The sequence below is a fragment of the Euleptes europaea genome, chromosome 3 (genome assembly GCF_029931775.1).
Source record: "Euleptes europaea isolate rEulEur1 chromosome 3, rEulEur1.hap1, whole genome shotgun sequence".
In the NCBI taxonomy this organism is placed as follows: Eukaryota; Metazoa; Chordata; class Lepidosauria; order Squamata; family Sphaerodactylidae; genus Euleptes; species Euleptes europaea.
In genome coordinates this window covers 10,171,866-10,196,647 of record NC_079314.1, presented here as the reverse complement: position 1 = coordinate 10,196,647, position 24,782 = coordinate 10,171,866, and the positions used below count along the sequence as shown (strand labels likewise).

The 24,782-nt window shown below is 45.1% G+C and overlaps 1 protein-coding gene across 1 annotated transcript; it reads left to right on the top strand.

Annotated features, from left to right (window-relative positions):
• The first annotated feature begins 4,137 nt into the window (after positions 1-4,137).
• LOC130474276 (cytochrome P450 2F3-like) lies at positions 4,138-24,574 on the top strand. The gene is made up of 9 exons (XM_056845822.1): positions 4,138-4,311; positions 7,470-7,632; positions 12,464-12,613; positions 13,490-13,650; positions 14,888-15,064; positions 19,413-19,554; positions 20,304-20,491; positions 21,562-21,703; positions 24,393-24,574. Exons 1-9 carry the CDS (start codon positions 4,138-4,140, stop codon positions 24,572-24,574), a joined length of 1,479 nt encoding a protein of 492 aa, XP_056701800.1.
• The last annotated feature ends 208 nt before the right edge of the window (positions 24,575-24,782 follow it).

Genomic DNA, 24,782 nt, shown 5'->3' with positions numbered 1-24,782 from the left:
TCAAAGATTCAGACATTGCTAAGGGGAATGTAGGGGTACTTTAAGTGAGCCGTTGAGCCCCTTTTTAACACCACCTCCCAGGCATTGCAGAACAGCAACACCCCAGCAGCCTAAAGGCCCCCAGTGGATGCTGTGATGGTGGATGAAAAGCCTCAGCTGGGAGTCTCCAGGGGTGAACAAGGGCCCTCAGCCCCGTGATGGGCAACGGCTTAAGCCGGGAGCCGCCGAACCTCTAAGTTCGCTTTGACCTCCTTCGGCCACCTGTCCATTGCAAAACTTGTTGCTTCTCAAAAAACACATTTATGTATCTAAAATATTTATATGCCGCCTTTCCCCCCGAATAGTCTCTCCAACGTGATGAACAAGAAGGCATTAAAATATTTAGGACATTAAAAGCAGTTCGGGGGGTTATGTAACTAGTTAGCATAGTAGAGTCTTGCTTGGTTATTGGAAACCGCTAGACAGTCATCGACAGCCATCAAAATCCTGCAGGGAGACATGAGCTTATTTGCCACCTTGCAGAAGATCTCTGTCTCAGAACTTTCCAGATCACACAGCCATGGAAGGATTTGGCACCGAGGAAGGGGGCTAATTCTTCCCTGTTTCGTTGTTACTACTGAACAACCCTCTCCCCCCAACTTTAGCTCTAGCTAAGAAAACAGGCAGAGAACTTCAGTGTTACTCCTCTGAAGATGCCTGCCACAGCTGCTGGCGAAACGTCAGGAAAGAAAATACCAAGACCATGGTTACACAGCCCGGATAACCTACAAGAAGCAGAGAACTACGGCTTTGCAAAAGCTAAAGCAACTGTTTGGGGAGGGGACGTTTCAAGCAGGAAAGGAGCCCACGGGCCCCTTCTTCCTGGCTGCTTTTTGAAGTTAACAGATTTGGAAGATTTTATTTATTTTTTAATTTTATTGACTGTATTTATAGCCTGCCTTCCTCACTGAGAAACTGGGCAGTGTAGTTTGCCCCTTAGGAATAGGTTTTAATTAATGTGAATTATAAATCACCCTGCAGGGTGTTTGGCTTTGATTTTATCAAAGGCTAAGAAAAGGGAGCAGGTAGGGAACAGGATGGAAAGTTTCCTGTTTTGCATTCTTGCATGTTGGCACATTGGTGGGTGCAAATTCCACTGCCGGATTCCACTTGCCCTGCAGAGATGGGCACGTGATCCTAGCCTTGGCACTCTGCCTCTCCTCTGACATTGCAAAAAGGGAGCACAAGTCCTGGATTTGCCCTGCTCCTGCTCTGAGCCAGTTGCTTCTTTGGAACCCAAAGCGCAGAATGCAGGGGAAAGGAGCTGGCACAGGAGAGTTGAAAGCTTGCCCAGAGATGCCTGACCCTGCTGGGGCTCCTGGCACGCAGAGCCCCTTTCTCAAGAGCCCTGGCAGCTTGCTGTACAGCTGGGCTCTGCTGCCACTTGGGGGTGCCAGAGATTACCCTAGGATGTATGTGCGTCCCCTCCTCCAGCAGGTTCACAATGACCATTGAAGCTTTGGCTGGACAGTTAGATGTTCTGAAATAAAGTCACAGAAGGATGAACGGCTTCAGCTTCTCAGTGTCTTTGCAAGCAAAAGAAAGCCCAAAGGCCCCCTCTCTGTTCTTGCGAGCTTCCTCTCTGTCCAGTATGCCTGGCCATTGGACTAGGGTTGCCAGCCTCCAGGTAATAGCTGGAGATTTCCTGCTATTACAACTGATCTCCAGCCGATAGAGATCAGTTCACCTGGAGAAAATGGCCATGTTGGCAATTGGACTCTATGGCATTGAAGTCCCTCCCCTCTCCAAACCCCGCCCTCCTCAGGCTCCACCCCAAAAACCTCCCGCCGGTGGCGAAGAGGAACCTGGCAACCCTAAGTTGGAGCCATGTCCCAAATTGCACTTCTGCTGGCTGCTGGGCCTCTGCTCCTTCCCCTGCTCTGGCAGGTCGAGCTGATAATGAGGCCACAGGGTTCGACTTCTTCTCAGGCCAGACAGTTGAAATCCTCAGGCTGCCAGGCCAAGAATTTTGCCTTCCGGAGAATAGCCAGTTTGGGAACTTTGGAGGAAGAGGTGGGAGAGAGCCAGTGAGCTCCAGCCTTCCAGAAGAACCACAGAGAGGACTGAATGGATCCCCCATCTCCCCCCCACCAGGTAATGTGGAAAAGAGCCCCATCACAGAAGGAACACTTTACTTGCAAGTCAGTTCAATAGTCTTTCAATTTTTCAAGACATAGAAATACAGACATATTCTGAAAAAAGTTAGGTGCATTTATCTATCTTTCATATTTGCACACATGCACTCATGAAGCTGTCTTCTACTGAATCAGACCCTTGGTCCATCAAAGTCAGTATTGTCTACCCAGACCGGCAGTGGCTCTCCAGGGTCTCAGGCAGAGGTCTTTCACATCACCTCCTTGCCTAGTCCCTTTAACTGGAGATGCTGGGGATTGAACCTGGGACCTTCTGCATGCCAAGCAGAGTATCTACCACTGAGCCACAGCCCCTCCCCATTTGTCACCAACTCAAGAAAAAGTGCTGTAAGAAAGAGCGGTGTCTTGAAATGAAGGTTCATGCCCCAGAGCCTTCCAAAGGGCCTGCCTCAAAGCACACTCTTTATGTGACAATGGGCCTGGGAAAGAAATGGGTGGGTTTCTTGGACCGAACGGCAGAGGCGGCAGTTGTGACAGCTGATGCCATGCTGGAGTATTGCTAGAAAATCAAACTCCTTTCATGCATCAGAGTGCTTTCCTATCCTCTGACTTTTTTGGAAAGACCAGCATAAAAGAAGGAACAGATGTAAGTGCTGCATTGGGAAACAGGTGGAGTCATGCGCTGTCTTGCTCACTCGACTGCTCATTTTGTGTGGACGGCACCTCCAATATGGTTATTATGCCAATAAAGGTTCATGTATGTGTGTGTGTGTGGACGGCACCTCACAGTTCTGCTTCAGCTGCAAGGAACAGAGTAGTAGAATCCTGGCTATTGCCAATGCTTTGGCAGGCTGGCACTGATGTCTTCTGCGGGTTGCTTGAAGAATGCCAACATGTCCTCTTGAAGTCCACTGCTAGTATCACAGTGGTGGAAATGTTTTCTGGTTGCCCTTGTCAGCAGCATCTGTGGCAAAGAAAAATGATATTCTCTTCACGTGGAAATGAAACGTGCTTTTCAGATGGTGCTCACAATAGTGCAGAAGTGCCCAGGGGACAGCTTTGGGACCTGGGAGAGCCACCATGCAGGAGCCATGGCATTTTTTTCTTTCATCTACACTTTTTTCTTTAATACAAAATACATATCAGGATTTCTTCCCTCATGTTTTTTTCTGACTTAATTATGTCCCAATCAATAACAAATGACTGCCAAATTTTAATGAATTAATTTTGTATATTCCTCTGCCCACCCCTCACTATTATACTGCAGTTGTCTTCTTCATTAAGAGGGAGAACCAAGCTTTATGGATCCAGACAATTGAGTTGGGGAGCTTATCTTTTTTCCAACTCTAGCAGCCACAAGTTAGTTCCTCACTAGTATCCTTCCATCTGGTTTCCAATGTCTAGGAACCATACCTAATAATGAACATTTAGGATCATTTGAAACTTTTACCCTTAACTACTCTCATGTTTTGATTCTACTTCCAAAATGGCTGGATTCACTTTCAGGAATCAGGCCTGCATACAAATGTTTTGGGAAGACAGTGATTCTGACAATCAGACCATCTTAGCACATATTTGTGTGGTTAAAAACGGGTGTGAATTCTATTACCCTCAAAGGCACGTACATACAATCACCTCCATCCCTAACCCGCTTGGCACCTGGTCTCTTCGTGGGGCTTTCTAATCTGTTCTTTCTTCCTGGCAGAATTGCCAGTATTCAGGTTAGCATTAACAGTGGAGGGGACGGCCTGTGCATGGTTACAGTGTAAGCCCAGATCCTTAGACCAAGAAAAGAATCACCTTTCCCCCTGAAAGCACGTCTTTGGCAGAGCTTGGGAAATGTTTGGGAACCAAGCCCAAAGGCAGGTTACCAGATAACTTGCCCTCTTTGGTAAAGTATGCCGAAAGGAAGCAAGACACGACGCGTGCCTTATAAAGACAACTGTTTCCTTCGGCCCCTTCTAGATAGCCTATGCATGTCTTGGGGAAGCTTCCTGCATCCTAAATGGAGATGCTCTCGGGCTTGTTGCTGCTCCTTGTGGTCTGCTGCATCCTTCTCATCTTGAGGTGGAAGAGTGCCGCAAGCAAAGGCCTCCTCCCCCCTGGGCCCACCCCACTCCCCCTGCTGGGGAACTTCTTCCAACTGGACCGCAAGAATGTGATCAAGTCCCTAATGAAGGTGAGTCCCAGCCCCGTTCCTTTGCATCCTTTGGGCATACAAAAAGTTTAGTCTGCAAGCAAGGTCGTGTGATGCCAGGGCTCCTGGGACAAAAGTAGGGTTGCCAACTCGAGGTTGGGAAATTCCTGGAGATTGGGGGCGGTTAGAGCCAAGGTAATGCAAGGAATGCCTGAGTAAGGTACAATGCCATCGAGTTGAGCTGACAAAGCAGCCATTTTCTCCAGGGAATCTGATCTCTGTAGTTTGGAGATTGGTTGTAATTCCTGGAACTCTCCATGCCCCACCTGGAGGTTAAGGAAAATTCCTATTCAGGAAAATTAATGATCAGCGCACAGCCACTACTATTTACATTAGAGTTACTACTTCAAATTTATATTGCATTTATAACGTATCAACATAAGTCAAGCAGTTACAGTAAATCAATTAACACTACAAGCACAACGGAACTCTTACACTCAAGAACTGCCGTGCATCAAAGTCCATGTAGCAGACGTTTAGATGGTAAAATAAATATCCATCCAGACCTTGAAATTCTTCTGTAACTTATTAATACACCAGGAAAATTAGCAATGACCTATCCTGCAGTATAAATCTTCTGTGCCGAAGATAGAAGATGTTTCCGTGGTCAGCTGGTGATCGCTGGCCAATCCTGTGCTAATGCTCGAGTTCCTTGCTGTTGTGTTCAGCTAGCATACACACGCTGCTGGCTGAAACTATGCACTCAGTACACACAGAACGCTGCTGGAAAAAGCTATGCGTTTAACCACATAGATAGTTTTCAATTGCTATTTTTTAGCTGGTAAGTATTCTTAATATACTTATATTTACTTCCACTTTTATATAATAATATGCTGCGCCTCTTCTAACGGAATGCTGATGCACATTCACGTCTATGGATGCCAAAATAAAACCTTCAGGGACCTGAATGCCTTCCACCCTCTGTATGAAGTGTTTTGTATCTAGTATGTACGAATCAGTTTTAACTGAAAAGGGATGTAGTATATTTTCCAGAGATTTCGCTAAAGGCTCAAGTACTGAGTTTGAGCCAGAGACAATAGGTCTCCCTGGAGGAGGGAATGTGTTTTTGTCCTTAAGTCATTCACAAATTGTAACTCCAAGGGAGTGATTTACATTGTTAAATGTGTGTAAAATTTGATTTATGTGGGTAAAACCTTAAGATCATTGAAGTACAGAATCGGTGAGCATTGTTCGAGGATTCGTAATCGAGTCCAAGACTCTCCCATGGTCTCACATTTTTTAGAAAAAGGACATAGAGACACAGATCTCCAATTTTTTGACATTTGGCAATTGCATAAAAGCCCATATACTGATGCAGAGAGGGTACTTTGCCAGCAGGAGGCACAATTTATCCACCTATTTAAATCTGTACATCCCCATGGATTGAATTCTGAGTTAGACTTGACCTGTTACTTATGATCAATGTTGGAACTGCTTGATGTTGTACATAATGTTATTGTGCAAATCAAAATTTTGGAAATGAAAGTTTTTTTTGTTCCAAATTAACTTACCATTTACGTAGAGATCATGTTGTCACTGCCTGTATAAATAAGTAAATGTAATGATGTTAACACTTATAAAAGTGGAAGTAAATATAAGTATATTAAGAATACTTACCAGCTAAAAAATAGCAACTGAAAACTATCTATGTGGTTAAACGCATAGCTTTTTCCAGCAGCGTTCTGTGTGTACTGAGTGCATAGTTTCAGCCAGCAGCGTGTGTATGCTAGCTGAACACAACAGCAAGGAACTCGAGCATTAGCACAGGATTGGCCAGTGATCACCAGCTGATCACGGAAACATCTATCTTCGGCACAGAAGATTTATACTGCAGGATAAGTCATTGCTAATTTTCCTGGTGTATTAACAAGTTACAGAAGAATTTCAAGGTCTGAATGGATATTTATTTTACTATCTAAACGTCTGCTACACGGACTTTGATGCACGGCAGTTCTTGAGTGTAAGAGTTCCGATGTGCTTGTAGTGTTAATTGATTTATGTTGATACGTTATAAATGCAATATAAATTTGAAGTAGTAACTATAATGTAAATAGTGTCATTAGTGGCTGTGCGCTGATAATTAATTTTCCTGAATAGGAATTTTCCCACCTGGAGGTTGGCAACCCTAGCTGTGTTTTGTCTTCCAGAGTGGAACCAGATGCGAGGGATGCAGCTGTGCCTGTTGCTCCTGTGTTTGCCTGTTGATTTGTAAAGCGGGGCGGTATTGAATTTAGCATCGTAAGAGGCATGAAGATCAGGGGGGGAGGGGAGAATCCCTCTCCCACCATAATGCCCCACACTTTGGTTTCTGGCACTTTCCTCCTAGCTAGGGTTGCCAACCTCCAGGTAGTAGCTGGAGACCTCGTGCTATTACCACTGATCTCCAGCCGATAGAGATCAGTTCTCCTGGAGAAAATGGCTGCTTTGGCAATTGAACTCCATGGCATTGAAGTCCCTCCCCAAACCCCACCCTCCTCAGGCTCTGCCCCAAAAACCTCCCGCCAGTGGCAAAAAGGGACCTGGCAACCCTACTCCTAGCCTGGCCAAGGTCTCCTGCCTCAGCCATGGTGGGAAAAGGCACCTGGGATGACCCCAGAAAGTAGCAGGAACTGAGGGGAGCAGAGGCCGGGGGGAGGGAGGCAATCATGAGACCCCTCTCTGTGCCCTGCATCGTATGCAAACAGGGTAGATGCCACAACCAACATTCCCTTGCCTTGGGCCCTCAAGGACACCTCTTAAAATTCTTTCTGCTGGGCCAACGTTCTGTCCACAGGAACGTCAGTTTCTTCACCTGGTGCCAGCTGAGGTATCAGTCTTGAATGCTGGAACAAAATTGTAAACAAATTTGGGAGGGAAATTTTCAAATCCATATGTGAATGTTTCAGTTTTCAAGTTTGCAGTTTTGATTTTGAGGGGCACTTTAAAGAATAGAAATCTGTTTGCCTCCTTCTGTAAACGTAAACAGCCCTGTAAGCACACTGGCATTCATGTCTGGAATTCAAAAACCCATTCCAAATAGAGGGGTTCAGCTTTTAAAGTAGAATTTGAGCAGAGAGGTTTGGCTGGTGGTTTCCTCTTTCCCTTTGAGACACCTGGTACCTTTCGGGACACCAGAGGGACTGATGCTTTTCTCTGGGCAGATGAGCGAGGAGTATGGGCCGGTGTTCACTGTGCATCTGGGATTCCGGCGAGTTGTGGTCCTGTGCAGCTACAAGGTGGTGAAGGAGGCCCTGGTGGAGCGGGCCGAGGAGTTCAGTGGGCGTGGGCAGCTCCCAGCCTTCTCCAAGGATTTCAAGGAGCACGGTGAGGGAATCTGTGGGGCTGGGCCCCAGAGATCTTTCTAGGAAGATGGGGAAGGTGTAGCGAAGCCCTTCAGAAGGAAGGGGGTTGACTGCCCCAAGGCCTGCCTGCCTTCTATGCTAGGCTTGCTGCCTGTTTTGAAGGTTTCCTTAGATACAATACGATAACGTTTATTGGGTAGGGGCTGTGGCTCAGTGGCAGCGAAGCGGGTCAGTGCCTTTCGAGTGACTATGCTCTTAGAATTGACCCCTTCCTGAGAAGTGGTATGTTATCTTATTCAGTTAGTCACTTACTAAGCAGGACTCAACTACTTTACTCACTTAAAAAGTAAGTCTTTTTATTGATGTGCTCCAATGTAATTGTGTATATATATATATATATGTGTGTATATGCAAGTTTTACAAAGTCTTAAAATTCAGTAACAATGTATACAGTAAAGCAAGAAAGTTCTACATACTATTCAGTTTTAAAACCCAACACTTAAAATATAACAGTTAAAGAAGTCTGATTTAGTTCAAAGTGTCTAATTCACATTCTAGAATTATATATTTGTAAAGCCATACATACCAATACCATCTTCTGAGCCTCCCTTAGAGGTCTGAAGTTCTAGACCTCTCCCTGCTTACATTTATACTGTTTCAGTCACCTTCAATGAGCTTGAAACTAGAGCTCGAGCAGGAGACAGTTGTACTGCACATGCTCAGTGGCTTCCCTTTAGACTACCAAATAAGGACTTCCACCAGGCTAAGCATACTATTTCTTAAATGGTCAGTGTTGAGTTTTGTTATACTTTATATAATCAATTTTATCATCATTCTCATCTCCAGAAAAATACGTTGAGATTGAAACTATTCATTAATTTCTAGCGTCATGCCTGCATGTTTAAATCATAAAATACAATATATTGTTTACATTACATCATTATATCTTAGTCAGTATAGAATACCCTTGGAATGGAGAGCATTTCAGTACTTGAAGTCATTGGAAAGGCAGGAAGCAAACACTCTGTTCTGTAGCTTAAAGAATGCAGGAAGTGTTGCAAAGGCTTTGCTCTCTAGCCATTGAGAAAGCTGAGAAAGGTCATAGAAAAAGGCAGAAAATGCTGCTAGCAAATCTGCACTGACACTGAAATCTTTGACAGAGTAATTCAGAAACATAAGCCTCTGTCAAAGGATATCCAGGCTCTGTTTCCTTTTAAAAGGAAATTTAAGCCTCTGCTGTATAGTTTGTAGTTCATATGTGTAGTTTGGTTTTACATTGAATATTTCTGCATATGTACAACACTAATTCCATAGTTCATGTGCTCTAATATGTCAAAGCCTGTAACAGTAGAGCATCTGCTTGTCATACAGAAGGTCCCAGGTTCAATCCCTGGCATCTCCAGTTAAAGGGACCAGGCAAGTAGGCGATGTGAAAGACCTCTACTTGAAACCCTGGAGAGCTACTGCTGGTCTGAGTAGACAATATTGACTTTGATGGACCAAGGGTCTGATTCACTATAAGGCAGCTTCATGTGTTCATATTGTTTGCAGCAAAAGGCCATTACAATCTGTCATATAAAACCAAGTCATAAATGATAACACTGAAGCAGTCTGGCAAAGAATGCTAGTCATTAAATACATTAAATGCCCTCATTAAATACTTCTATAGGAAACAGATGGATCAACATCTGAGAGGAGCAATAGCAGCTTCTCTGAAAAGAGATTTAAGTAATTTAAGAGTGCTGTAAGAAATTTAGTTCTGGGCTCTGTATAGAGGACAGAATAAAATGTAGTGCTAGAGCTTCCCAAATGGTTAGACGAGAGGCCCACGGTGATTGGGATTAATGTCCAGCCAGCAAAGCCGTTGGCATGGTTTGAAACTGGATTGAGGTGAAAGCTATTCTGACATTGTGGAAGGGGATACTGACCAGATATGAGACTCTGGCATTATCCCTTTTAAAGAGTTTAAACCATGGGGAGAATTTGGACTGGGAGATTAATTGCCTGTCTGATGCAGTGTCACACTTAAACACCCGATCGCAAATGTTGGGACCTGCCATGGGGACACCTGGGTGTCATCCAATATGGAGTAGCAATGCAAGATGTTGTTACAGCAGGCTAACTGGGCAGCATCATTTTGCATCATCATATTAAGACATTGCCTGCAGTGTAGATTGTGGTGCTTTCTCCAAAATCTTAACAAGGCTACAAGGACATGGGCCTTGATTGAGGGCAAACCGGGTTCTCTTCGCATCACGGCTGCAGGGGTGCCTCTGGGTAGAGCTAGAATTCTCTTTAAAAAACATTTTGGATAGATTTCAGTTTTATGACCAGATGATCTTTCCAACCCCGAACCTCTGCACCATATAAGAGTTGGGGGAACCGCCTTACTTTGATATAGTTTCAGAGCTGGATCAATCAGGAAACCTCCTGATGCCTTCTGCCAAGTCAGAGTGCCCTAGGTTTGCCAGGTCCCTCTTCACCACCAGAGGGAGGTTTTTGGGGTGGAGCCTGAGGAAGGTGGGGTTTGGGGAGGGGAGGGACTTCAATGCCATAGAGTCCAATCGCCAAAGCAGCCATTTTCGCCAGGGGAACTGATCTGTATTGGCTGGAGATCAGTTGTAATAGCAGGAGATCTCCAGCTAGTATGTGGAGGTTGGCAACCCTAGAGCGCCTGCTGTGGGCTCTCTCCAGTGAGTCTTGTACTCTGGGGTCTGAGGGAGAGGTCTTTCCCATCAATCACTGCCTGATCCTTTCAACTGGAGATGCCAGGGATTGAACCTGAGACTTCCTGCATGCCAAGCAGATCTGCTCTACCACTGAGCCACAGCTTCTCCCCAATAAGACAAACTAACATGGCTACCACTATGCAGGCTGCAGTAATTATTTAGGAGAACTGGAGACCAAAAAAACAAACAAACGTGCAATCAACTGTGTGTTCAAGGCTGCAATTTTTAAAGTCTCGGGGAAATTGTCCTTGCATGATGCAGAGGAATGGACTTGAAAGCCCTTCCTTGCTCCTTTTGACTGGCTGCCCCATTTAACCCTCCCCCTGTTCCCCAAGGGTGCCAATTAATGAGTAAACACTGACTGCCAACTAACGACTCTTAGGAGTATCTCCTGCTGGACAAAATTATATACCTCACACACTCTGCACCCCCATGGCTGTTTAAAGGCCCCCCACCTTGTAGTTGCAAGAGCACAACTTTGCCTTTTACATCTCTTGCATTCCAGGGACAGAGAGGTTGTCTGCTGCCCCTCCCCAGGACCACACTTCTGATAGCAAGAATGAATAGGTGTGCTGAGTCTGCAGAGATCAGACTTAGAGGGTTCAAAATATAAGAAAGTTTAATAAATGAATAAAATAATAACATGTTCTATTCCAGCTTTCAGGCTGAGTAAGGGGACGAAGAAAAGATAAAAACAAGCATCATCTCTTGCTTCTCTGGGTACTTCCTGATTGATGTTTGAATTAGGATGATGGGCTTTACAGTAAGTTAGTTCATCATGGCCTTTTATCTCCAGGCTGGGACTCCTCTCCATTGTCTCCTGGCTCATGGGCAAGTCGGAGTTCCTTGGGGAAAGGACTGCCCATCATGGCTTGTACACATCCAAAATGAGAGAGACTGTCAGGCTCTCTGCTCTCTGCACTCTGCAGCCTGCCAGACTGTGAATGTTTTGTTTCGCTGTTCCCAGGTGCAAGCCTTATAGCTGCCAAGGCCAACTGTTGAATTCCTATTCCAGTGCTATCTCCCATGGGAACTGTTCTCTTTAGGAGGGGGGTTACCATGGCTGCCAGTGTTATCTCGATATGACCAGTACTATTCTATTTAGGCCCTATGCTGTGCTTCTAGTTCCCATTCATGCCTATTTACCTGTTAGCTCTGTAAACCTATACGTTTTCTAATAAATCAACTCTCTTTTGGACTACTCGTCTGTGGATGTTGTCTATGGGATTACTATAGGGACAAGTGCTTACAGAGACCTTTCTCCCATGTGTCTGGAGTTTTTATAACCTTTCTTCCACCCCCACCCCCACTTTTGGATGGCCTTCCTGTCCCAAAGGAAGAATTTTCCTTTTATCATGTTAGTCAGCTTTCTGGCTGGAGCTGTGACTTACTAGCAGAGAGTGATGTGCACAAGCACAAGTCAGTGCTGGCATGCTCTGTGCTGGGAGCTTAACGACTACTATGTCCAGCCCCCCTTCCTTCTGCAGCAGGGCTCCTGTGCAGGGGCAGAGGGCAGTCTCCGTATCTGAAACATTGGGCTGAATTCATGAGTGGAGAGTGTTTCGCCATACAAATGCCAAAGTTTAAAGGATATTGTTTATCTATGTGGACTTTGTGATTACGATATAAAGGTCAGAAGAAATATCCCCTGTAAACTGGAAGGAGGAAAGCTGTCCCATCTGCTGGATACCTTCTAGGTTTTTCTCAAAGTCTTCTGGAAACTCATGAGTTGACGCTGTTGAGTTTACAATTTATTTTATTTATTTTATTAGATTTATCTCCCACCCTTTTCCTGACTACAGTCAGGCTCAGGGCAGCTGCCAACAGAAAACAACAACAACAATTCAATATAAATACACATTATAAAATTTAAAACCTTATATATGCTAAATTTCAGAAAGGTGCCCGAACAATAATCAACAGTAAGGGATAATTAAACAGGAAAGGGCAGAGAAAAAGGTGAGGGAAACAGCAACCAAAACCAGCTAATAATTAAAGGAAAAATAAATAAACATGGGGGTAAGGATAGGGACGCCATCTGCGATATTCAACAACTATGATGTCTTCGGGAGTCATCTCCCTTGAGTTTCTATGACTGAAGTTGATATGGGTTCTCCTTGCCAGGAGTTGTATTTTCCAATGGGGAGCGGTGGAAACACCTTCGTCGCTTCTCTCTGCACACACTGAGGAATTTCGGGATGGGAAAACGATCTATTGAGGAGCAAATCCAGGCAGAGGCCCAGTTCCTAGTGGAGGAGCTTCGTAAAACTGAAGGTAAATGGTATTCCATTTTTTTCTTGCTCTCTGGGGAAGACTTAGGAGGCAATCCTAAACTGGGCAGCGGGGGCCTACTCCCAGGAAAGTGTTCTTAGGATCTACTCCACAGACATAAACTGTTTAAGTATTCATTCTGTGTCCAAAGGGGAATGTGCTTTTGGGAGAGGAGCTTGTGAGATCTCTAGCAGAGAATGCTCAACTCTGAGGCAAAACTACAAATTCTGAAATGCCTGTGTTATAATATTAATTTCGAATCAATATAACACAGTGGGAGGTTGATAGTTCAAAGCAGTTGTTTATTGAGCCCAATATACATACCGGCTGAAACTGCCCTAATGCGCAGGACAGTTTTCACACCCAAACAAAGGATTGCAACCCCAATTATAACTTCTGGTTAGGGATGTTCCAATTACGTTGACTCACTAGACATTGGCTGTCTACCTTACTTTAATTAACATAGTATATAGAGATTGGTAGAAGCTGTCTCTAAGCAAGCACTTGGTCTTGTGATTCACATTCCTAACAGTGAAGGTAAGACACTGTTTTTCTCTACAGGGGAAAGCCTGTACCAGGCAATGTGTTCTGTTAGCCTCTTATAGTTATGGATACCAACGTTCCCAAAGTTTCCATGTGTGGGCAGAATATACCTGCCTGATGCTATACTCTGTTCTTGAGCATAGCACCTCATGAACCTATGAATATTTATACATATGAAAGAATATATGTTTTCCCATAAATGAAGTTTATAGGCACTTCAATTCCAGGATTTTTCAGGGCGAAGCCATGACACTTAGGGCCGGATAGAGTGGTAGCAGTTTATAGAGCGGACATGTCTTTCCTTTTATTGACATGGCTTCTTTCTGACCCCCTTAGAGGTGCCCTTCGACCCAGTCTTCATTATCAGTCGTGCCGTATCCAACGTCATCTGCTCTGTTGTTTTTGGGAATCGCTTCGAATACGACGATGAGAAATTCCTCATATTGAACAGGCTGATAACAGAGAGGTTCCGTGTTGCTAGCTCACCCATGGCTCAGGTGAGGCCGGTGGGACAGCCCCCATAATCAAACCCCACATTTCCCTGCTACTAAACCATGCCAGAGTTGCCAACAGAAATGCTTGGCTAATTCCCATTTAGCTATTGCAATAGGAACGCCACACTCATCACTAGTCAGAGCTCTCTTCCTCTCCTACATCCTTGATGCTGGCCTCCAGGTCAATATCTCAGGATGATGTGGGCAGGTAGGGAGAAAGAAGAGGGGCTTCTCGCTCATGTGGTTTGTGAGCTCTTATCTGTGGTCTCCTTCCAAGCAAAGCAGCTCAGGATGATACAGACGGGTGGAAAAGAAAGTTCTGAGGATCGGAAGGCTGCATTTGGCCAAGAACTACCAGCTAACTTCACTGTCCCCAAACTGGCTGAATCTGCATGTCTGGCTCAGGAACTGTGAATAGGCCAGGATTTCTCGGTTTGGTGGGTTTGCAAGGCCCAATCTCTCCAGCAACTGTTTTGAGCTCAGCAGAGAGTTCAGGACTATATGGCTTTTTATGCATGGGTAGTTTCTGCTGGATATGCTGCTCTCTCGAATTCTCTGAACTCAAATTCACAAATCATTATGCCCAGGGCCTTTTTTTCTCTGAAGAAATTCCCAGAGTACTTAGGGTTAAATTTATGCATCACCAGGGAAAATGTGGAGCTTCAGTACTTCTCACAAGCATTCTGGCTAGCTGCAAACAAAAAAACCCTGTTCAATGAGGCTGAGGTCTGACACTGACCACACTCACTGTGAAGTTTCAAATAAGACCAAATAAGCAGCCTCATAGTATTCTAGCTTTGAGGGGAGGATTGGATGAGGGGAAAGACAAGTGGGAGGGAGAAAAGAGAATGGGCATGGGGAGAAAACCCCAAATTGATAAGTATGCACAGGACCAGCTTTTGATTTGGGGAGGCAGACGGTAAACTCGGGGTAAAATAGCATCCACAAAATGTGGGGAAAACATGAGGGGAGAGCAAGGGAACTTCTAAAGGTTGGAAAATACATACATAATGAAAACAAAGCCCTGAAGTACTTGGGGCTTGATGGCGATGGAAACAACCTGTGCATAAAAGGCCTATGAAGGAATAGTGGAGACGATTGTGCCAGGAAGCATATGCAGAAGTTGCCTTTCAGGCCAAGATGAGTCCCAGCACCTTTTTGGAGTCAGAACTTAAAGGGATCACTCAGCGAAGAAACCCCAATGTACCAACACAATCCTTCCATCTCCTCCTACATACAGCTGTACAACATGTTCCCAGAGATCATGGACAAAATCCCTGGACCTCACCACAGAGGCAGCAAATGCTCCCAGGGGATTATCAGCTTCATTCTGGAAAGAATCGAGATGCAGAAGGCCTCGTTGGATCTCTGCATGCCCAAGAATTACATCGACTGCTTTTTAGCTAAGATGGAACAGGTAATTCATTAACAAGCTAATGAATGAAGGAGGACAGCAAATTGCAGAATGGACCTCTGTCATATTTGTCCCTCTAGAGCTCTCCTCTAGGTATCCATGTTCTCTCTATTTGGGAAAGCAGCTATGTGTGTTAGTGTGTTATGTGCCATCAAGTTGCTTCCAACTCACAGCAACACTATGAATTAACAACCTCCAAAATATCCTATCATTAACAGCCTTGCTCAGTTCTTGCAAACTGAAGGTCATGGCTTCCTTTATTGACCCAGTCCATTTTATGTTGAGTTTTCATCTTTACCTGCTGCCTTCAACTTTTCCTAGCATTTTTCCTAGCTAGAACCCACTTATTTGTCTTTTTGGCAGTCCATGATATCCATAAAACACTCATCCTATACCATATTTCAAACTAATCAACTTTCTTCTATACGTCAATTGTGGTTCCTCTTTGTTCCTGGCATTACCAGTTCATTACCAGTAGGTCTTTCATTTCTCATGTGGAAATAGGAAAGGAAGGTATGAGAAAGCAATTATTAGTGAGTAGTTCTCCATATGGAGGTTTGTGTGTGTCAGCGAGGCTGGGAGCAATCCCCAAAGGGGTGGAGACTCTGTCAAGAGGCTAAACTCCTAGAAGGGTCACTCAAGGCGGAATGGTCACAGCTGAGACACCAGACGAAGATGCGTCCACCCACTTCAGGGATCAATGGCAGCATCAGCAGAAGAGAACAGACAGTCCCAATGGTGATGGGGGGCAGAGGAATCGTTGAAGGCAGCAGCAGTAGTGGAAGGTGACACTGGCAGAGGATCTTTTGTAGTCAGCTCCAATGCCACTACAGCTAACCCTGGTTAGTACTGTGCAGAAGAAGGCAATGGTAAACCACTTCTGATCAACCCTTACCTCAAAAACCCTATGATGAGACAATCCAAAATGAAAAAAAGATATAGTGTTGGTACCCCCAGGTCGGATGGCACTCAATCAGCTACTGGGAAAGAGCATAGGACAAGTAAGAGTAGCACTGTTCTTAATGACGTGACTGGACTAAAGCTAAAAGGATGTTCAGTTGTTGACATGAATGGATGCAAAAGGATAGTCCAACACTGTTTGACATATACAATAGGAACGTGGAACGTGAGAAGCATGAATCAAGGTAAGCTTGAAATTGTAAAATGAGAAACAGAACATTTAAACATTTCAATCCTGGGAGTGAGTGAACTCAAGTGGACTGGATTAGGATATTTTCAGTCAGAAAATTACAATTTTTTTTACTTGGGGAATAACACAAACAGAAGAAACGAAGTTGCTTTGATAGTGATGCAAGATGTTGCTCAGGCAGCCAGGAGCTATAATGCAAAGTCTGACCAAATAATATCAATCAGACATCAGGGAAAGCCTATCAATATAACCATAATTCAAGTTTATGCCCCAACTACAGATGCTGATGAGGAAGCAACTGAAAGCTTTTATGCAAGTGTCCAGGAAGAAATCGATAACACACCTAAATAAGATGTGCTGGTAATTATAGGTAACTGGAATGCAAAACAAAGCAGAATCAAATATTGTTGACAAATTTAGTGTAGGAGCACGAAATGAAGCAGGAGAGCGACTCATAGAATTCTGTGAAGACAACAATTTGTTCATTGCAAACACATGTTTCAGGCAGCCAAATAGATGATTGTATACATAGACATCACCAGACGGCCAGTATAGAAATCAAATAGATTACATAATTGGAAGCAGAAGATGGAGAAGCTCTATTCTGTCTACTAAAACAAGACCAGGAGCTGACTGTACAATACAGACCACAAATTGTTAATATTGAAAATTAGAATAAAGCTGAAGAAAAACACCAGAACATTCATAGCGCCAAAATACAATCTAAGCGACATTCCTGAAGAGTTTAAAGACCGTGTAAAGAACAGATTTGCATTACTAAATTTAAGTGAATGTAGACTAGAAGAACTATGGGTTAAAACTAGAGATATTATCAAGGAAGAATGCACAAAGATTATTACTGTAGCCAAAAGAAATGAAAAGGCTTATTGGTCCATGGATGACTGAGGAAACTCTTAAAATTGCTAAAGATAGACAAGAAGCAAAAGTAAAAGGTGACACAGAATCAAAAGTCTAAATGCAGCGTTCCAGTGACTCGCACATAGAGACAAAGCTATTATAATGACCAGTATAAAGACATAGAAGAGAACAACAAAAAAGGAAGAATAAGAGATCTGTTCCACAAGATCCAAGAAATCAAAGGGAAATTTAAAGCATGGTTAGGCATGCTGAAAGATCAACAGGGAAATACATTAACTGAATAGGACAAAATAAAGAAAAGGTGGGGAAAATAAACTGAAGAACTATACAGAAGATATGAAAGGATAACAGATTCCCTCCAAGAAGTATCTTTTGAAGAAAAACCTACAGTTTTAGAAAGTGAAGTGAAAGCTGTACTGAGAGCAATTGGGAGAAACAAAGCACCAGGAGCAGATGGGATATCAAAAGAGCTATTCCAAACCACAGAAAGAGAGTCCATCAAAATCTTGACAAGAATATGCCAACAAATACCGAAAACAAAACAATGCCCCTCAGACTGGAAATGGACAATTTAACAAAACATTTACCAATTTCCAAAAAAGGAGACATCAAATATTGCTGCAACTCTCGGACCATTGCATTAATTTTTCACGCTCGTAAAGTGATGCTCAAAATCTTACAACAAAGACTGTTACCATATATGGAATGAGAAATGGTAGATATTCAACCTGGATTCAGAAAAGGAAGAGGCACTAGAGACCATATTGCAAATCTACGTTGGTTACTGGAGCATATGAGAGAATTTCAGAAGAAAATCAGCTTGTGTTTCATAGATTACAGCAAAGAGTATGTAGATCATTAAAAGCTATGGTTTTAAAGGAAATGGGTGTTCCGCAGCATCTGATTGCTTTGATGCACAACCTGTACCCTAGACAAGAGGCTACTGTAAGGACAGAATATGGAGAAACAGAATGGTTTCCAATTGGCAAAGTTATTATTATTATTTACTACATTTCTACCCCGCTCTCCCCAACCCGAAGGTCGGGCTCAGAGCGGCTGAGTTGTTAGACAAGGATGCATTTCATCTCCCTATCTCTTCGATCTGTATGCAGTAGATATGAAAACTGGATTAGAGTTAGACAAAGGTGGATTGAAAATTGGGGGGAGGAACATTATCAATTTGAGATATGCTGATGATACTACGTTACTGGCAGAAAATAGTGAAGACTTGAAACGACTACTGCTGAAAGTTACAAGAGAAAGCGCCAAAGCAGGACTACAGCAGAACATCAAGAAGACAAAAGTAATGACTACGGGAGAATTACCTAACTTTAAGGTGGACAAATTTTTTTAACTTGTTCAAGACTTCCTACTCCTTGGCTCCACCATCAACCAAAAGGGAGACCGTAACCAAGAAATCAGAAGGAGATTGAGACTGAAAATTTAGAAAAAAATCTTAAGTGAAGGATGTGTCACTGGCAAGCAAGATCAAGTTAATTCATGTCATAGTATTCCCTATTACTATATATGGGTGTGAAAGCTGGACAATGAAGAAAACTGACAGGAATGTGGTGTTGGAAGAGAATGTTACAGATACCATGGACCGCCAAACCCCCCCCCCCCAAATAAGTGGTTTGTAGATCGCATCAAGCCTGAACTGTCCCTAGAAGCTAAAATGACTAAACTGAGACTAACATACTTTGGGCACATTATGAGAAGACAAGAGTCACTGGAAAAGATAATAATAAGAAAAGTTGAAGGCAGCAGGAAAAGAGACAGACCCAACATGAGATGGATCAACTCAAACAAGGAAGCCACAGCCCTCAGTTTGCAAGACCTGAGCAAGGCTGTTAATGATAGGACATTTTGGAGGACTTTAAGTCATAGGCTCGCCATGAGTCAGAAGAGACTTGATGGCACTTAAAACACAAACAGTTCTCCACATTGAATGGTCTCGTCCCCATGGAGAATACACAGGTGGTGGACCTCTACAAAGCAGACTCCATTGCCAGAAGGAGGTGTCATCTTTCTGTGGCCACCAAAGTTTATGTGCACCAGGCCTACAGTATCTGGCACCTGTCATTGTCCACTCAGATGAAACTGTCTTCTACTGAATAAGGCCACTGGGGTCCACCAGGGTCAGTATTGCCTACTCAGGCTGATAGTGACTCTCCAGGGTCTTAGGCAGAGGACTTTCACATCTCTTACTGCCTGGTCCCTTTAACTGGAGATGCTGGGGATTGAACCTGGGACCTTCTGCACGCCAAGCAGATGCTCTACAACTGAACCACAGCCCCTCCCACCTCATGTGACTCTTTACAGGAAAAACAGAACCCAGAGTCTGAATTTTGCTTGGAGAATTTGGTGATGACCACATTCAATTTATTCTTTGCTGGTACAGAGACAATCAGCACCACCCTGAGATATGGGTTCCTCATCCTGCTGAAATATCCACACGTACAAGGTAAGGGGGGGGAGTACTCTGGGGAACAGCTCTGGCTCAGTGGGCAGAGCACCTTCTTTGAATGCAGAGCAGCCTAGACTCAGTCCCAGGTTCTCCTGATAAAAGATACCTGGTACCAAGTGTTAGGAATGACCTTTCTCTGAGATGGACTAGTGGTGTCACTCGGTATAATGCAATTTGGGATGTTTGCCCCTCATCAGAAATGGTAGTCCTATTCCACAGGCTTTTGAGTTCCCATGGTTTATAGATTCAGTTGATGGCACATTGCAACCCAAACTTTAATCAGGGGTGGAGAGAACTCTCCCATCCTGCCCACACTGGGTGGTCTGTGCAGGAGATTCCAGTGTGGACAGCAGAGGCACCACACTTCCATACGTTGAGTTCAGGAGGTGTCCCCTGGTGGCTTTTTCCTCACGGAGTATAAAAGTTCCTTATGTCTGTCAGTGAGAATTAGTTGGTTTTGAGAAATGGAAAAAAAATCACATAACCTTAGAATAAAATTCTGGCATAAATATTTGGATGGTGTGTGTGTTCACATGCTGATGGGGCAGGGGGTTAAAGCAAAGAGTTTCAAAACAGTCTCCCTCTTTTTCAAAAGCTAAAATATAGATCCCAAACATAAAAGGCGTTTTGTTTTGAGTCCAAGAATCCCAGGAGAAAGGGTGTTAATGTTTGGTGTGCTCTTATTGTGTCCTCCCAATTTAGAGTACGTTCTTTTCCTTTTCAATCTCTGCCATCTGTTCCCTCAGAAAAGATTCACGAGGAAATTGACCGAGTGATCGGGCGAGATCGGATGCCAGCCATCAAGGACAGGAGCAAAATGCCTTATATGGAGGCAGTGCTGCATGAGATCCAGCGGTTCAGTGATATCCTCCCTATGAGCCTTCCTCATGCAGTCACCCATGACACCCACTTCCGGGGATACGTCATCCCTAAGGTGAGGCTCCCCCTCCAGAACAACGGTCAGAATCCAGCTGCTTAACCTCCAGAAGACACTCTGGATGGCTCTTGGAAGAAGGTGGCAATTCATGCTGGATTCGTTCATTCCCCCTCAGCTCGTGGGTAGCGTGAGCAAGCCCTTAGTTCGCTGGGCACAGTTCTTTATCAGGGGTTTTGTGGCACCTGAATTAAGTTTCCCTGACCTGGATGGCCCAGTCTATCCTGATCTCCTCAGATTTCAGAAGCAAAGCAGGGTCAGCCATGGTTCGTATTTGGATGGGAGACCCCCAAGGAATGCCAGGGTCATTACGCAGAGGCAGGTAATGGCAAACCACTTCTCAGCATCTCTTGCCTTGAAAACCCTACAGGGTCGCCATAAGTCAGCTGCAACTTGATGGCACTTTCCACCTCCACCAAAGCACGTTATCCATCGAAACTCCCAGATAATGCTTGCTCCTAAGAAGTCCAATCCACAGAGATGCTCCATTCATAAGTGACCGCTTCACCACTTTCCACCTTCAGGGTCTAATGCAGGCACCAGATCTTTCTGCCGCCTCTGTGCTTCTCTCTGTCCCCTCCCACTGCAAACTCCTGGGCATGTTTAGCCTGGAGAGGAGAAGACTGAGAGGTGATATGATAACCATCTTCAAGGACTTGAAGGGCTGTCATATAGAGGAGGGTGCCGAGTTGTTTTCTGTTGCTCCAGAAGGTCAGACCAGAACCAACGGGTTGAAATTAAATCAGAAGAGTTTCCATATAAACATTAGGAAAAACTTTCTAACAGTTAGAGCCGTTCCACAGTGCAACAGATTTCCTTGGGAGGTGGGGAGCTCTCCTTCCCTGGAGGTTTTTAAGCAGAGGCTAGATGGCCATCTCTCAGCAATGCTGATTCTATGGCCTTAGGCAGATCATGAGAGGGAGGGCACCTTGGCCATCTTCTGGGCATGGAGTAGGGATCACTGGGGGTGTGGCAGGGGAGGTAGTTGTAAATTTCCTGCATTGTGCAGGGGGTTGGACAAGACGACCCTGCTGGTCCCTTCCAACTCTATGATTCTATGACTTCTCCAGGGAACTGATGTCTACCCGCTGCTCACCACTGTGCACTTTGACCCAGAGCAGCACTCCAACCCCCATGAGTTTGACCCCAGGAGATTCTTGGATGCCAGAGGCTGCTTTCAGAAGGTGGACGCTTTCATGCCTTTCTCAGCAGGTAGGGAGGGCGTGTCTGTTTCCGAGAAGGCAGGCCAACAGAAGGGGGCGGGCTCTCATATCTCCTTTTCAGATGCATCACCTCTGTGTCCTGGGGCTTCAGGCATCGTCATAACCAAGGCCAAATCTGTTATGGATAAAGTGGGAGAAAGGCAGAGAAGCTAATTTTACAATGGGCTGTTTTGTAGCTGTGTCGTGGGAATCAAATGGTTGGTAAAAGCACTAAAACATAGGGTTGCCAATAGGGCTGTTGAATTAAAAAAAATTCGGTATATTTCGGATTCGGCCGAATTCAGCCCGTTTAGATTCGGGATATGCCGAAGTCCGAACTCCCCCACTTCGGATCCGTTCAATTCGGCGGGAATTCAAAGTTCGAAAAAAAATTCGGCCGAATAAAGCCATTAAAAACACAATCACGCCTTTCCGCGGCTCTGGGGGGGGGCATTTTTGGGGTTAGAGGTCCCAAACTTTCGGCAGAGCTTCAAAGGACGTTTATTGAAAGACTCCCCAAGTTTTGTAAAGATTGGGTCAGGGGGGGCTGAGATATGGGCCCTGAAAGGGGTCCCCCCCACCCTTAATGTGCATCTCTCAGCAGAGCTTGCCGCCCACGCACAAAGCTCCCAGCCCCGACAACAGCTGAGAAATTTGCAAAACAACTGCAAAACAACTGCAAAACAACACAACCTTGTAAAACAACACCTTTGCAACACACAACTGAAACCTCCCCCCTCAAACCAGGGAGCGAGAGACTCGAGGGGGAACACACACCCCAGGCAGAACCGACGAAAGCCCCCTTTGGCTTCCCCCCCACCCACAGAAACTGCTCCCTCCCCACACACACACAGACTCTGTTTTCCCCACACACACACACATACACAGGAGAAAAATTATAGATTAAAGCCCCCAAAGGTGTCTTACTGTGGCTGTCTTCTGTTCCATCAAGAGGGGCTGGGGAGGACTTGTAATCCAAGATGATTCCAATTAGGTACGGGACGTTTTGCTCTGGAGAAGATGCACAGGATCGGCTGATCCATTCATCCCAATAGGGAAAAGGGGAAAGGGGAAAGGGGAAAGCCCATATCTCGGGACCCCCTGACCCAATGTTAACAAAACTTGGGGGGTATCTTAAGAACACTGGTCTGAAACTCCGCTCAAAGTTTGGGATCTGCACCCCCAAAAATGTGCCCCCTGCAGTCATGGAAAGAGAAAAGGAGGGGAGGCGATATTTCTGCTTCCACTGAACCCATCTTTACAAAACTTGGCTAGTATCTTAAGAATAATTGTCTGAAGCTATGCTGAAAGTTTGGGGGCTATATCCCCAAAAAAGCACCCCCTGCAGCCACATAAATGGAAAAAGGGGGGAGGGAAAAGGGGGAGAGCCCATATCTCGAGATCCCCTGACCCAATGTTTACAAAACTTGGGGGGTATCTTAAGAAGCTTCATCTGAAGCTCCACTGAAAGTTTGGGGTCTGTACCCCCAAAAATGTGCCCCTGCAGCCATGGAAAGAAAAAGGGGAGAGCCCATATCTCGGGACCCCCTGACCCAATGTTTACAAAACTTGGGGGGTATCTTAAGAAGCTTCATCTGAAGCTCCACTGAAAGTTTTGTGTCTGTACCCAAAAAAATACGCCCCCTACAGCCACAGAAAGGAGTGAATGTGCACAAGCACCCCCCCACACACACACGAGGATTTCGCTCTCTCTCTCTCTCCCTGGCCGGGCCGCACATCAGCTGATTCCTCCAGTACTCAATCCTGACTGATTGGCCAGAAGAAGACCCAGCTTGGCTACCGATTGGCCGGGGGAGGAGAATGCTGCTTACTGACGGTTATGCTGCTTACTGACGGCCCCGAATTTGCCGAATTTATTCACGAACTCCCGAACTCGATGAATTCGGCCCCCCCGGTTGCCCGCCAGTTTTGAGTTCGGTTCCTCCCGAACTAAAAACCACCGAATCAGGGGAAATTCGGCTGATTTTCAGTTCGGGCCGAACCGAATCAACAGCCCTAGTTGCCAGCTTCCAGGTACTAGCTGGAGATCTCCTGCTATTACAACTGATCTCCAGCAGATGGAGATCAGTTCACCTGGAGAAAATGGCTGCTTTGGCAATTAGACTCTATGGCATTGAAGTCTCTCCCCTCTCCAAACCCCGCCCTACTCAGGCTCTGCCCCAAAAACCTCCCGCTGATGGAGAAGAAGGACCTGGCAACCCTACTAGCCACATCTAGTCTCCCCCTGTAGGTGTTTCTCCCAGGCCTCTCTTTGCTAACTGGGTCTAGGAATACCCTCCACTCTGCTGTCTACAGTGGAGCTTCCCTCAGGAAGGATCTCAGGTTTTCCCCACTCAGGGTTTAGTCTGTTCTAGTTGGTCTCTTTACGCAGATCTTCTGGACCTTCTCAGCAGCCAGAACTCCATGCAGGAGTGTCCTCTTTAGATTCAGTCTTCGGAATGGAGCCTTGCTCTCTCTCCTCTTCTGCCTTGCTACCTCAGCTGCACACACAAAACTCTGCCCTCTCCCTCCAGTAAAAAAACCCCACTCTATTGCCTAGTCCCCTGGCAGGTTGGTCTCCTCTTCTCTCCTGTACATTGTACCCTAGATATGGTAAACAGATGGGCCAAGGCCAGTGGCCCATCAGCCAATCAATCAACCAATCCATCAGTTGTCCTGGTTTACTGCTTTTCCCCCAGGGAGGCGTGTATGCCTGGGCGAGGGGCTGGCCCGCATGGAGCTGTTCCTCTTCTTCACTGCCATCCTGCAGACCTTCACCCTCACGTCTCCCGTGCCGCCTGGGCAGATCAGTCTTGTGCCTGCTGTGAGTGACCTCGGGAAGGTGCCTCCTCTGTATCAGCTCTCAATGCTCCGTCGCTGATGTTGGTCTTTCGGCCACAGGAATTCTGTTCATCTCAACATATTCATAGTACGGAATGTCTAGGCTTAAAAGGTTTTATGGATAAATGCTTTTCCTCCCCTCAGCCCCACAAATCCATGGGAAACTGTCATTTTCTCCAAGTGATAGAGCTGTCTAGATTTGGATTCTTAGCCATTCATCCTCTCGGTGCTCTTCTGGATACTTACAA